At 42.0% G+C, this 15,187-nt stretch overlaps 1 protein-coding gene across 1 annotated transcript in view; it reads right to left on the reverse strand.

The window, feature by feature from the left end:
* Positions 1 to 15,187, reverse strand: part of BNC2 (basonuclin zinc finger protein 2) — a 664,637-nt gene that overhangs the window by 443,031 nt on the left and 206,419 nt on the right. Inside the window, exon 3 of the mRNA XM_088457326.1 lies at positions 1,029 to 1,235. Within this exon, the coding sequence (XP_088313452.1) occupies positions 1,029 to 1,235 (207 nt within the window). The remainder of the gene's footprint in view (positions 1 to 1,028; positions 1,236 to 15,187) is intronic.

Raw genomic sequence — 15,187 nt, forward strand, 5'->3', positions numbered from 1 at the left:
ATGTGTATACAAATATATACAAATATATCTATCTATCTATCTATCTATATATATATATAAAGCCCCCCATAAAAATCCTGTGTTTACCCCTGATGACAGTAAAGTTACAGATGACCTGTACTACTGCTGCTCTCCTTAATGGGGAAAATGTTAATTAAAAAAGAGACGTTACTATTTTTTTTAAAAAGAACTGAATATGTGGTTTAAAATTAGAGGAAGGAATGGGATAGTATAAATTGTGCCTGTCTTTACTTTGCATCACAATAAGTCAGTGGTTCCCAAACTGGGTGCTGTGGCACCCTGGGATGCTGTAGAACACATGCAGGATTGCCACGGGTTGGTGGTCAAGGAGCAAATCAAATTATTTATGGTCAGTGTAATAGGCAAAACCAGTGTTGGTGGCTGCCAACCATATAATACATTATATAAAATATAATATATAATATATAAAATATAATATATAATGGAGAAGCAGAAACGCAGCCCTGTCCAACACCTTATAACTGTCCCTAAGGGTGACAGCTAAGTACAATTTACTTAACTAAGTAATTTTTACTGAATTTCTCAATATGAAACGTTAGGCCTAGGGGCGCAATGAAAAAGATGCTGATACTCTAGGGCGCCACGATTAAAAAAAATTTGGGAACCACTGCAATAAGTATTAAACTCATAACCTGCAATGATGAGCCCAACAAGCTATAATGGGCTGTCTGCAGGTGGGATTCTGTTTTAGCCTGGTTTCTCTATCACAAGTGTGCATAATAGTGCTTTTCTTATTTATTGCATTGTTTCAATGAGGCTACATCCTCTAGTGAAAGACAAGTTAACTATTTAAAACATACCTCTTTACCAAGGTGGTATAAAAATGTTCTGAAGGGTAGAAGAAAAGGTTGGAAACATAAACATTTTGCATATACTGTGTAATTCCTAATATTTGCTTTTCTGGTTACCGAGGACCTCAAATACATGAAGCACCAGCACAGAAGTTTTAACTGTCCCATTGTTGAAGGACTCATTGATATACTTACAGATTTTCCAGCTTTTCCCATCTGCTCTGCCTGCCAGGCCCCAGACCAGTATGAAGCTGCAACGTCTTCACTCATCTTATTAGATGGCCATTTTAAATCCCAGGAAGGAACAGCAGCTGATAAACCGTGACTGTTGTGAGAAATGGGTTGGTCGCCGCTACTGACAATGTTGCTATTCATTGTTGGGGCACACTCCCCATTGCAATCCTGTGGAAAAGAAGTAATATCGCATTAGATTGCAAAACAATTGGTTTAAAGACATTATGGCATTCTTGTTCTGTACAGGTAAGCAAACCTTCTTTTGCTGGAGAATGGTCTATTCTGTTTGTAATAAATACTGTAGACCCCTATGTATCTTACTGTACAGTATACCACACTAGTAAATGCCTATGGTCAGTGAGATTTATGCTTTCTTTCTGATAATGAGTATAGTTTCTTTTTCAGACAGCAAACAAAGGTCCTGATTCAGAGATGTACACTATTCGGTGTTATGCGTCTAAGTCACATGAGTGTCTCATAACAAGTGACCATTTTGCATGACCATAGGGCCATGTAGAGTCTGATAAGTGAAGGATCTGCGACTAATGCTGCGCCTTTGTACGCAGATGCTTGGATTTGCAAATCCGCAGGTGGGCATCTCAATGCATTCCTCATCATCTGCAATAGCACAGCAGCTGTGTACAGGATTGCACCAGCGATGGTGTTAACATACATCTTTGAATCAGGCCCAAAATATATAATTAATGTACGTTGCTTTTTCATTACAAAGTTCATGACATACTTGTAAACATTGTATGCCTCCTCTTAGGGGGATGCCAAGCAATTAATATCAGTGAATCACTTCATTAAGCCATTGTGTGATGTGGTTGGGATGCTGAGGGTCAAAATACTGACAGCGGCGTCCCGAAAGTCAGAATGAGGACGCCTACAGGTAAGTACCCCTACCCTGACCCCTAACCCTCTCCCCGCAGCCTCACCCTAACCCCCCCCACCCCTCATTCCCTGCAGCCAAACCCTAATCCTGAACTGCACATTTTACTGGGGAAGTGTACGAAATCTGGGAGGCTGGTCTATTGTCCCAAAAATTTTGGAGTCAGGAGGTAAATTTACTAAAGGCCAGTTTTGGTTCTAAACCAATACAGACCGAAGTCAACGGACATCAACATTGTTTTGATTTTAAAAAATTCTATATTTACTAATCATCGGGTTTCAGAATCAATTGAAACCCCACGGCGATGTCAGTCATTTTTGCTGCTCTAAATGCCATCGCTTGTAGTTCAAAACTGACTGCATTTTAAAGTACAAACATGACAGCAACCCCGTCCAAATAGAAGCACTGCACAGATCACTATGATCTGTGCAGGCTTCGTTAGGGTAAAATGTAAGTGCCGGTATATCTAGCCACCAGGTCTAGTAGTTTTTCAGAAGGGGGATCCCATTTTTTGGCGGGGTCTCCACTTTCTGAGGAATTCCATCCTTGGACTGACCAGTTTGAGGCTTGTTAATGTGATGGCAGGAGGACCCAACACTGTGTGTTCCCCTGCTCTGTCATCCCACAAGTTGGTTCAGCCTGGTGCTGGTTATTGAAAATATGGGAACGCCACTCCAATTTTTCCCCTATTTTCTAGTACAGGTTAAGTCTCCTATAACTGTATTGTATATTCTAAAAACCTGTATATATTTTAGTGCAGCCGTGATGTCATGACATGACCTGATGTCATGACATCACTAGTGTCAATGGCCAATGACTAGCAGTGTGGGCATGGCTTTGCAGCCATTCTCTCACCAGGAACTGCCAGAACTCCCCACGACACCCACCGGACTCTCCTGTGACATCCACAAAACCCCCACACGCTGGGTCCCTCCCCGCAACACCCGCCAAACTCCCACAACACACGCTGGGCCTCACCCCACAGGTATTCCAAAAACCAAAAAAATCCAAAATAAGGGAGACTCAACCTGTACCAGACCAGTCTGCGAGGTCCGGGGCTGGTCCGATGTTCTAAAGTCGGGGTTTGGTAGGTATTCTGTTGATTTTGCCTTTAGTAAATAGTAAATATGCAGTTTTTGTTGGTTTGCAAAATTGAAAAAAAATCGTCCAAAAACATAAAACCGACCTTTAGTCAATTGACCCCTGGGAGAATAGGCAGGTATCTGCCATTACCTTAGATTAAATCTTCATATGTAATGTATTTTAATCAGTTCATTATACCTTGAGAACTACTGTATTTGTTTAGGAAAAAAGAAAAATGTTTGGTATTACACAGATATATTATTACTATTAGCATAGGTTGTGTGGTATGAAAAGTCAACACCAGAATGTTCACACAAGGATGTCGACAGTTTCTGGATATTGATGGTCAGAATGTCAACATGGACAATACGTTGACACAAAAAATGCGGCCATACAGATTTTTGCATATTTTAGCCTAACCATAAACCTAACCCTAAAACTAACATTATGAACATGTCGACATTCAGAGCATGTCGACATTCTGGCATCGACATTCCTATTGACAACATTCTGACTGGATACTAGCATTGTGAATTACATTTACACAACTATGTATTATTTACAATTTAAGTTATGGTTTATTTTATTTACTGAGCACATGCTAAAGGCACAGAGACTTCGTGTTGTGTAGTTGTTTATTTTTTATTATGTTTTCCCTATACAAGTTAGCTTTAAAATGGGACAAAAGTGATTTAACCCCTTCATTGTTTTAAAATAAGTGGGACTTGTCATCTGCATATTCCTTTAAAATTGTGGATGACGAGCCCCTACTTATTGCCCATAATGATGTGGGGAATAAAAAAAATCTTAGTCTGGATGACCAGTGGTGAGAGTGGCATTTATTTAAATAATTATATATATCACAGAAAATAGCAGCAGGTACTTTCAAGGGCATATCTAATTAGGTGCAAGTTTACCAAATATCTCGCACTTGCTCGGTTTTTCCCGCCGGTGTGAGATTTTTAGTATCTAATTGGATGCAGGGTTTAGATTTTTTTTGAGAGCTTCCAGAGCAGGTCTAATATTTCCTAACATCCATATTTTATGGAAAAAATGTTGGCACCTGCTCTGGACCTCTTTGGACAGTCCCACTAATGACTAATTAAGCAATTGGAATTTTCCAATTAGCTTAATTAGTCCTTAATTACTCACTTTCTGCAGTGCTGTCCTCCTCCTCCGTCTCTTCTCCATCATCACAGACAGCTTCTATTGACTGGCCAGGCACAGGCCAGGTAATACCCCCAACCCTGCACCCCTTCCCCGCACACAGTACCTACACTACACTACCGCCGCTAACACTGCATCTACCCCCGCACACACTACCTACTATACTACACTACCCAGGCGCTAGGCTGTGCTGCGCCCAGCGCCGTCCTGTGTTGCCGCCCCTTCCCTCCTCTGCTCCCTCCCCCTGAGCTTACATATGTGCTATAGCGCCGGGAGGGAGGGTGGTCGTTTCTTGCGCCCTTCGGAAACAGTAGCGCTCCAGGCGACGGACCAGCTTGCCCGTGCCTGGAGCCGTTACTGACAATACCGCCGCTAACCCTGCATACGCCCACCCCACAGGCACACACTACCTACACTATACTAACCGTATCCCAGCCAGGAACTACATCTCAAATAAGCCATCCCCTACTCCCAGCATCCTTCTCCGCAACTTGACCGACAGGAGAGGACCAGGGACGACATACATCAGTGAGTGCCTAGTGTATCATTCCACTACTTTTGTTTTTTCCCCCGGGAGAATTTGCATGCAAAAAAATTTGCAATCATGTTTTGTTTATTGGATACTGTGGGTATCAGGAGCACGCACTAAAATCAATATGCCCCTAAATCCCTATATTTCACCCATAATTTTACCTAGAAAGATTGGGACACCAGAAAATATTACCCTTCGCTATAGAGATGCAACATGGAGTCATGGTCAGGGGCGCCAAGAGGGGGGGGGGAGCGGGTACAAATTACCCGGGCCCGGGCTTCCTGAGGGGCCCGGCAGGGGCCCGAGTCCAACGCCGCCCCCCATACCCTCACAGCAGCCAGCACACAGCGTGTGCTGAACTGCTGTGGGAGACTGCTCGTGGCTGCTGAGTAGCAGCCACAGCAGTCTCCTATGCCTGTGGAGGAGAGCAATCACACTGATCGTGTCCCCCCTGGCTTCGCGCCGGGCTGTGGGGGCTCAGAGAACCCCCCTCGCCAGCGCGCAGCACCACTTCGCGGGTCTGAAAATCTTTTTTTTTTCTCCCGAAGTGGGAGTGGCCATGCCTCCAACGATTAGACCATGCCCCCTGTTACCCGGGCCCGCCGCGGCTCTTGGCGGGCCTGGTCATAGTGCCCAGAGCAATTGCATGCCCCTTCCCTCTTCCCTGTACTAAACTGTGCCAGATGGGCATAGCCAGCATGTGGGGGCACATTGAAGTGAATAAATAAACAGTCACTGTTACACTGGGGCATGGATGGCACATTGGGGGAATGGAATAATAGGGGCCCAAAAAATAGTGTGTCTGCTATGCTGCTGGGGCACAATTCATAAGCTAATTCTTGCAATTACTGCCCAAGCAGCCTTCAGTGGAGTGAGGACACCTATTGGAATCTCGTCTTCTTAGCTATGCTCCCACTTAGCAAAAATACATTGCAGCTATACAGTATTAATGTGATTACTGCCATCTATATCATGCTCTGTCTGCCACCATTAGTATTATACCAGGTCTCCTAATATTTTTTAAAAGCTCTTTCAAATAACACTCAGTGGTGATGTCTGGGAGCGCTGATTGCCTTCCTTCAAGCAGCAAAGCAGTGAACATTTTTTAATTCTCATAGTTTAGAATTAAAGTTAAATTTAGTTTTAAAGCACAATGACAGTGAGAGGAGGGAATCAAATAGGAGAGTGAAGAAAAAAGTGCTGATCAGCGAGTGGAGGTGAAAAAAGCCAATAATAAAGGAGAGAGAAAGGGCAAAGAGCCACTCACAGAGGAGAGGGGGGAGGGAATTAAAAAGGAGAGAATGAATGTAACCAATCTGAGCAGAAAAGGGAGGTGAAAGATCTGAGCACAGAGCAGGGAGGACTGAAGGAGAGGTGATCTAGGGGTCTATTCATCATCACTTAATTTAATGAACACTTTCACCTGCTTTTGTAGAAATTAAGTTTTCGGGCCATTCATCAAAAAGGTAACACAGAAGATATCTGCTTACCTTCCTCTCACGGAATGGCCTCCTGTCCCCATACACTAGTATGGAGACCTAAATTCATCCACTTCGAAAATACAATATTTTCAGCCGTCACTAGACTTTTTGATGCCCTGTGCCAAGGAAAAGATGGGGAGGCCAAGAGATGCTGCGGATAAAATAAGTGGAAGCTACAAGTGAGAATGATTATAAACAGAAAATTGAAAGGCTCGAACAGCGCCTCCCTGCCCTGCGGTGCCTTGGCACAGATCGCACTACCCTAGTTACGACCCTGATTTTCGGAGCTTGACTGAGGGAGCATTCGCCATCTTCAGATGCTCCGAAAGGAGCAGTGAAAAGACCTGGGAAGACAGCTGATTTTCGGATCAGCTGTCTCCACGCCAGAGCGATGATAAATTCTTCCGACACTCATGTCGAGTTGGAATGTTAATTATTGGGTCCATTCGGACCCTGATAATAACATAATGAATAGAGCCCCTGGTGAGAGGGAGCATGGAAGATAGAAATGGATCTCCCATCCATTATGTAGGATATAGAGCAAAGTGAGATAAAACTGATAGGCGACCACTATAAGGGCAGTGCCCCTTGAATTCCAGCACCCTGATTGGCACCACCTGTTCACTCTGGTGAGTGGAGCACACACTCAACACCACTGTCCATGCTATACCCTTGGTTGGGAGGGCACCATGCAATGACATCTGCACACTTTAAGGCACCTATATTTAAAAGACGGTATTCCCTACTTGTGATCACCAAGCAATATCTCCCTGTGCTGTGGAAAAATGTAGTTTTCCATGAATGAGGGGAGGACACATTGGCCTGAACACACGTGTGGGCAACCCAGTTTAAAAGAGAGAAGTCTCTTAGAAATGATTTTCCCTTTTAGAAATGACTAAAGCCCAGATCTCCCTCATTTTGTGTGAAGTAAAAAAAAAAACAATGGTCCCTGCTTTTTGGGGTTGGTTCAGAGTTGGGAGCAAAGCAAAAAACAGGAGTAACTTTACACAATTGCAAACCATGTTGCAATGCAAGGGGACCAAATATATATATTTTTTGCATACATAGAAAATACTGCCTGCCTCCACAAATACAAGACAGCTTTATATTACACTACTATTTAGGTATGAGCTATAGTAGGACACATACCTCCCAAATGTAAATCTCTCTGTATATTTAAAATTTGTATCACCTAAGGTGCAACCTTTTTTTGTTTTGATCTGAACTGTATATCAGCCCCTTAATGTGGCAGAGCTTCTAAGTGTAGGCCTTGTTTAACTACCATATTATTCCTACACATTGGAAGCATTCAAATAGGGATGAAAATAAATAGAAAAAAAAACAAAAATGATAATTTTCAAGTGCTGATTTTGTTTAAAAAATAAAAACAACGACATCGGCATAAGATCCCGCCTTTTGTAGTTTGGGAAAGATGGATTAATGCCAAAGGAAGGACCACAATGTATTTCTTTGTGGTGTTTGTAAAAAAAAAAAAGGAAAAAAAATAATTTGCTTTCAGTTCACTTTCTTGAAATTTATATACTGTATATATATATATATATATATATATATATACAGTCAGGTCCATAAATATTGGGTCATTGACAGAATATTCATATTTTGTCCTCTATTCACCACCACAATGGCTTTGAAATGAAACAAACTTTCAGATTTAATTTGAGGGTAATTACATCCAAATCGGGTGAACGGTGTAGGAATTACAACGGTTTCTATATGTGCCCCCCACTTTTTAAGGGGCCAAAAGTAATGGGACAAACCAAACAATCCTAATTCTAACTTTCACTTTTTAATACTTTGTTGCAAATCCTTTGTAGGCAATTACAGCCTGAAGTCTGGAATGCATAGACATCACCAGACGCTGGGTTTCATCCCTGGTGATGCTCTGCCAGGCCTCTACTGCAAATGTCTTCAGTTCCTGCTTGTTATTGGGGCATTTTCCCTTCAGTTTTGTCTTCATCAAGTGAAATGTATGCTCAATCGGAATCAGGTCAGGGGATTGACTTGGCCATTGCATAACATTCCACTTTTTAGCCTCAAAAAACTCTTTGGTTGCTTTTGCAGTATGCTTCGGGTCATTGTCCATCTGCACTGTGAAGCACTGTCCAATGAGTTCTGAAGCATTTGACTGAAAATGAGCATATAATATTCCCCGAAACACATCAGAATTCATTCTGCTGCTTTTGTCAGCAGTCACATCATCAATAAATACAAGGGAACCAGTTCCATTGGCAGCCATACATGCCCACGCCATGACACTACCACCACCATGCTTTACTGATGAGGTGGTATGTTTTGGATCATGAGCAGTTCCTTTCCTTCTCTTCTCTTCCCATCACTCTGGTACAAGTTGATCTTTGTCTCATCTGTCAATAGGATGTTGTTCCAGAACTGTAATGGCTTTTTTAGATGTTGTTTGGCAAACTCTAATCTGGTCTTCCTGTTTTTGTGGCTCACCAATGGTTTGCATCTTGTGGTGAACCCTCTATATTCACTCTTGTGATGTCTTCTCTTGATTGTTGACTTTGACACATATACATCTACCTCCTGGAGAGTGTTCTTGATTTGGCCAACTGTTGTGAAGGGGTTTTTCTTCACCAGGGAAATAATTCTTTTGTCATCCACCACAGTTGTTTTCCGTGGTCTTCCGGGTCTTTTGGTGTTGCTGAGCTCTCCGGTGCGTTCTTTCTTTTTAAGAATGTTCCAAACAGTTGATTTGGCCACACCTAATGTTTTTGCTATCTCTCTGATGGGTTTGTTTTGATTTTTCAGCCTAATGATGGCTTGCTTCACTGATAGTGACAGCTCTTTGGATCTCATATTGAGAGTCGACAGCAACTGATTCCAAATGCAAATGTCACACCTAGAATCAACTCCAAACCTTTTACCTGCTTACTTGATAATGAAATAACAGGGAATAGCCCACACCTGTCCATGAAATAGCTTTTGAGTTGATAGTCCCATTACTTTTGGCCCCTTAAAAAGTGGGAGGCACATATTGAAACTGTTGTAATTCCTACACCGTTCACCCGATTTGGATGTAATTACCCTCAAATTAAATCTGAAAGTCTGCAGTTAAAGTACATCTTGTTTGTTTCATTTCAAAACCATTGTGGTAGTGAATAGAGGCCAAAATCTGAAAATTCTGTCAATGTCCCAATATTTATGGACCTGACTGTATATATATATATATATATATATATATATATATATTTATATATATATATAAAACTATTTTGGCCACTGTGGTTAAATTTTTACTTTATGTGTTAGCAGAAGCAAAAAACTAATGGTCTTTACTGAAAATGCAATCTTCTCTGAAAAAAACAAGGTATACTGTAATTTGTGTGGTACTGCATAAAAAATACTGTGGTGTTGATACTGGAATGTGTTGAGCGCAAACATTGAAAAATGGGCTTGGCACAGAGTGAGAAAAAACCCTAGCAGGGGTTAAAAAGGTACTTTGCTTAAACATCATATTGTATTAATATCCTACTGCATTCAGCTTCCAGTGTCATCCAGTTCTTCCTACTTACCAGGTTCCATGTATACGGTACACAGTGGATAATAACAGTTTTGTATTACGTATGCTGAATCGATATTGGACACTATACGTTTATGATATTGGAACTTCTGGAGATACATTACTCCTGTGTGGTACTTTTGCTCAATAGACTTTCACCCATCTCACTGTATGTGTCCTTTATGTTATTTTCTGTTCTGTATTAGGTATTGGTGATACTGTCTGAATAACTGCTGCTCTTGTATATTGCGCAAAAGAGACACAGCTTTCTGAATACAGTATACATTTTTTTCAAATTTTTCCAAGTTTTCCTACTACAAAAAATAAAATAACAACCCTTTTAGCCATGATAGTGCATCATTTTTGGCATGGCTTATCAGATATAATATCAATATAAATGGTTGGTTATAGGCATTGGGTATGGGGTCATTGGAAACAGTACTTGATTATACAAAAACAAACAGAGGAAACAAATTAACTGACACATTTCATTCTGCAGATGGTGATAATGAGAAAAAAAGAATGGCTTAGCCTTATACTGAACATAGATCAGCTAAGCATGTCTTATCCTACTATAATAATACTAGTATTTTGGTCCTGTAACGGGTCGCTAACTATTGTGGGATTTTTTTTCCTTTCTCCCATATCTCTCCCCCTATTTCACCTGACCCCCTCTATTTTCTGCCCTATTCAACCCATCTCCCACTGTTCTTCCCCTATTCCTCCCTTTTTCATTTTCTCAAGTTTTAATGTGTAGTCTTGAATCCGTGATTTCGGCTACTCACTGTGTGATATGAGCCTTCTCCGGCTCGGTCTGTGACTGACAGTTGGAGGAATCTGCCAGCAGGGGGTGTGCACATGCCATCTGCACCACTGCACATGTGCTAGACAGACTGCATTGGTGCAAACCCTTCGACATATAACGTTTACAACCCCTGGATATGACTAGCCCTTCTATATACTCCTCCTATACCGGTATACCCCTGTTACTACACTGTATGTGTTCTTTCTCTGTACTTCTATATCGCCATTATTGTTATAGATGAGCGGTTCAGTTATTGAGAAAACCAAACACACCCAAATATAGTGGGTCCAGGTTGAACCAAGTCCCAGATCGGAATCACTTTGGGGTTGGAGTTCTGACTTGGGCCTTCTCGCAAATTAGGAACTTTTAAAAAAAAGATCTTGAGTGTTTTGGGTTGCAAACAATCCATATGATTCCAGGTGCTGTGAAGTGGTTAAAATTGCCTGGAAATGATTGCTATTGATGTTAACAATAGTATAGTAACAAGAAAAAGGTCCACATTACATGATTTTTGCTGTTTTTTATACATTTTAGAAAAAATCCAAAACCAAATCCGAACCAAAACACTTCAGGGTGGTTTTGACTAAACCAAAACCTTGAGGGTGGTTTTGGTAACACCAAAACCAAAAAAGAACGGGTCGTGTGCAGCAGGCGAAAGCTTGTCTCCTTTTGACTTTTAGTCAGTGCATGTGAGCAAGAAGCAAAGAGATGTCACAATCCTTCTCTTCCCTAGCAGCCACTGAGAGTTCTGAGGGCAGACGGGCCTCTCCTTGGTTCTAGGGCACAACTGCTAGATGGACATTTAAGCCGTTCTTATTATAGATGCTGAATTGCATCTGGTGCCAGTAAGAAAGAAAACAAACATATCTGGTGCTAAGAACATTATGCTGCGCTTTACCTGATGCTAAACAGTAGCTCTTTGCACCCCCCAGTAAAAAACACCACCACCAGTGTGCTCCCAGCCCGTGCACATACAGGCTGGAGGTTTCCCAAGTTCTTTGCTAATCATACACTCAGGGGGGGCAATACCAGGGGGGAGGAAAGGGGTGTATTAACACCCAAGGGGACCATGTGCAGCGTGCCCACTTCTCTTAGCAGTGTCCCCCCCAGCCCTGCAGTTACCTTGTGCCGGGACGCTCCTCCTCTGCGGCGCCATCTTCCTGGTGATATACAGGAAGATGGCGCATGCACACAAGAAAGCAAAAGGCTCTGGCACAGTGTCAGCATATTTGATTTCTTCCCAAAGAATATGTCACTGGTAAGCTGGCACCGTAGAGGAGGAGGGACCTGCAAGGTGTGCAGTGTGGGTCCCCGTGGACCCAACAGCCCGTGTTTGCCGCACACCCAGCACCCATTATAGATACACCTATGAGGGAGCTGGGTCCTGTGCGCATGCCCTTTTCTTCCCCTGATAGATTTTTTTGCGCATGCGCATTGTATACTAGGTCCTGGACTGACCACAACTGCACCTGAACTGCCACACCAGGCAGCCTCGCTCCTCCATAAAGGTAGTAGTCGCCACTGGTGATAACAATAATATACTGAGCCAAATACTTAAAAAAATTATCTCCCTGTGAATACTCCTTTCCCCTTGGGGGAGAGCGTATTTCATTGAAGTTCCAATGTCATAAACATATAGTCTGTATGTTGTATAAATGTGCAATAACCTGACTGTAACCCCAAGCTCAAATGAAACCTTGTTTTGGTTTTACTTGAAACTGACAAGTAGCTACGGTATTCATTGGAGCATGTTGTGTATATTTGTATATATGTGTGTGCTACTGAATGTCTGTATTTCACATGTTGCCTAAATCCTGCCAGGCACTGTGGGATCCAACGAGAAGTAATGATATATGGAGAGGGCGCCCACCATCAAGAAGGATATTCCCTTTTAAATTGTTATCACACATCTGTTATTTTTTATTAGTTTTTATTAGCCATGTTAATTATTTGGAAACTAACAGAAAGCAGACATTGGCACAAACCAAATATAAAGGACATTTAAGGCTCAAAATCCCATATACTATGCTAGATCAGACTAGGTCAGAATGACACTTGGAAGATATGCAGTTTGAATTGTTTCTACTTTTGTCAGAAAATATATTGTTTTTCTGAGAAAGACAGTAATTAGAATTTAACATGGTATGACACATAACTAACCATCGCAATGGTTTCTCGATAGATAGATAGATAGATAGATAGATAGATAGATAGATAGATAGATAGATAGATAGATAGTTGGGATGAACATGACATCCACCAACAGACCAATTTTTTTTCTGAGATGGAGACGCTTGCCGTGGTCCTCGATCGGAGCCCCCTCACATAATTTTTTGCTGAGAATTGCATTAAAGTTACTGAGAGGCAATATTTACACATTATCTATGCCATTATTGAATGTTGAAAGGTATCAAAGTGAAAGTAGTTAAGTAGTTGTTTCTAGAAGATTAAGGAAGGCTGAGATATTAAATAAGAACTAATAATCCAATTCATCTACAAAGCATTGTTTGCTGAATGGGATGTTCGGTTACTACTATTAATATGGTGTCATTCTTTCTATTGACCTCTATTTTTTCTCTATACGTGTCAGAAAATGTATAGTTATTACAGATGGGCAAAATTTTATGGCAGTACATTTATTGATGATCTTTGTTGTCTTTTATAATTCAGTTTTATTACAGTCTACCCCTGTCCTTTCTCCATGCATAAAAGAATATTTGATGTCATTTTGGACCTCCCTTCCATCATCACAATTGGGTGGGGGCCTGACAACGCAAGCTGCTTCATCAAGGCCCCAAACACTTTGCAAGACAGAAAAGCATGACCTGGGTCCGGGAGGGTGGTCTACTCTCCGGGACTCACTGAGATACGTCAGTCTCCGGAACATTAATTCCATGCTTAACATATGCCAACCCATGTATTTATCTTATTTGCAGCAAAGTGACTGTATACAGTAAAGTATAAATGTACACTATAATTAACCAAACACCTACCTTAAAGTCCTGTATGCTATTGGCCAACACTTCCACTTTCTGCTCAGCTCCTATTCTGCTCTTCCCACTTAGAATGGGGGACTGAGCATACCTACAGTGCACAAGCAGGATTTTTGTACCCATTTCTATTATTTACTGTACATTTCCACACAACTACTTAAGTTTCCTGTCATGCAATCTAGAAAAAAGCTACAGTAACATTAACAGTACATCCTGAGAAACAGCCTCATTGCAGTGTACAGCTTGTAACACACATACCCTGCTTGCTATGTCCCTTCCTCTCTGTGTCATTAATGCTTGAGCTGAAGCACTACTTAAATTAGCTGTTGGTGTAGACAGATGTTCCTCTGACCTTGATCATGTGATCATTTTGAGCCAATATACTGACAGCTGGTGACTTGCCAATGTCACATGATGCTTCAACTGGAACACACTGCCAGTACATGGGCTGTTCTTTCAGTAACACTTTATGGGTTCAGCCCAATTAGGTGCGAGCTGGGTCTTCTCGTAGGCTTGCCCAGGGGTGTATTTATAATGGGTGCAGGGTGTGCTGTGCACATGGGCCCTCACCACACACCCTGCACCCATATTTTCTAATACCACGTCGAGTGTCTCGGCCCAGCACAAAACACCGGAAAATGGCCACCGTGACCATTTTCCCAGCATTTTGCGGATGCGCAGTGAGGAAATTGCTGGGAAAATTGTGGCGCGACACTTCCCCGGCGACCTGCGCACTAGACTATGTCCATAGTCTACTGATGCTGTAGCCGCCGGGGAGAGAGGAGGGGGCCCCGGATGGGGAATGCACATGGGCCCCCTCTTAATACATCCCTGGACTTGCCATATCATCCCTTGAAGTCGGGACATGTGAATTACACAGGTTCTGTGGTTGATTAAAATCAGGTGAAGACTCGTATTCAGCCAGCCACAGAATCTGTGTAACTCATGTGGAGGTGTAAATAATGTGGGACATGTATGTTAAGGTGTAAATAATGTGGGACAGGTATGTGGAGGTGTAGTTGATGTGGGACAGGTATGATGAGGTGTAAATGATGTGGAACAGGTATGTGGAGGTGTAAATGATGTGGGACAGGTATGTGGAGGTGTCAATGATGTAGAACAGGTATGTGGAGGTGTAAATGATGTAGAACAAGTATATGGAGATGTAAATAATGTGGGACAGGTATGTGGAGGTGTAGTTGATGTGGGCCAGGTATGATGAGGTGTAAATGATGTGGAACAGGTATGTGGAGGTGTAAATGATGTGGGACAGGTACGTAGAGGTGTCAATGATGTAGAACAGGTATGTGGAGGTGTAAATGATGTAGAACAAGTATATGGAGATGTAAATAATGTGGGACAGGTATGTGGAGGAGTAGTTGATGTGGGCCAGGTATGATGAGGTGTAAATGATGTGGAACAGGTATGTGGAGGTGTAAATGATGTGGGACAGGTACGTAGAGGTGTAAATGATGTAGAACAGGTATGTGGAGGTGTAAATGATGTAGAACAGGTATATGGAGATGTAAATAATGTGGGACAGGTATGTGGAGGTGTAGTTGATGTGGGACAGGTATGATGAGGTGTAAATGATGTGGAACAGGTATGTGGAGGTGTAAATGATGT

Source organism: Taudactylus pleione, unplaced genomic scaffold (assembly GCF_031769625.1).
Source record: "Taudactylus pleione unplaced genomic scaffold, aTauple2 ptg000757l, whole genome shotgun sequence".
In the NCBI taxonomy this organism is placed as follows: domain Eukaryota; kingdom Metazoa; phylum Chordata; class Amphibia; order Anura; family Myobatrachidae; genus Taudactylus; species Taudactylus pleione.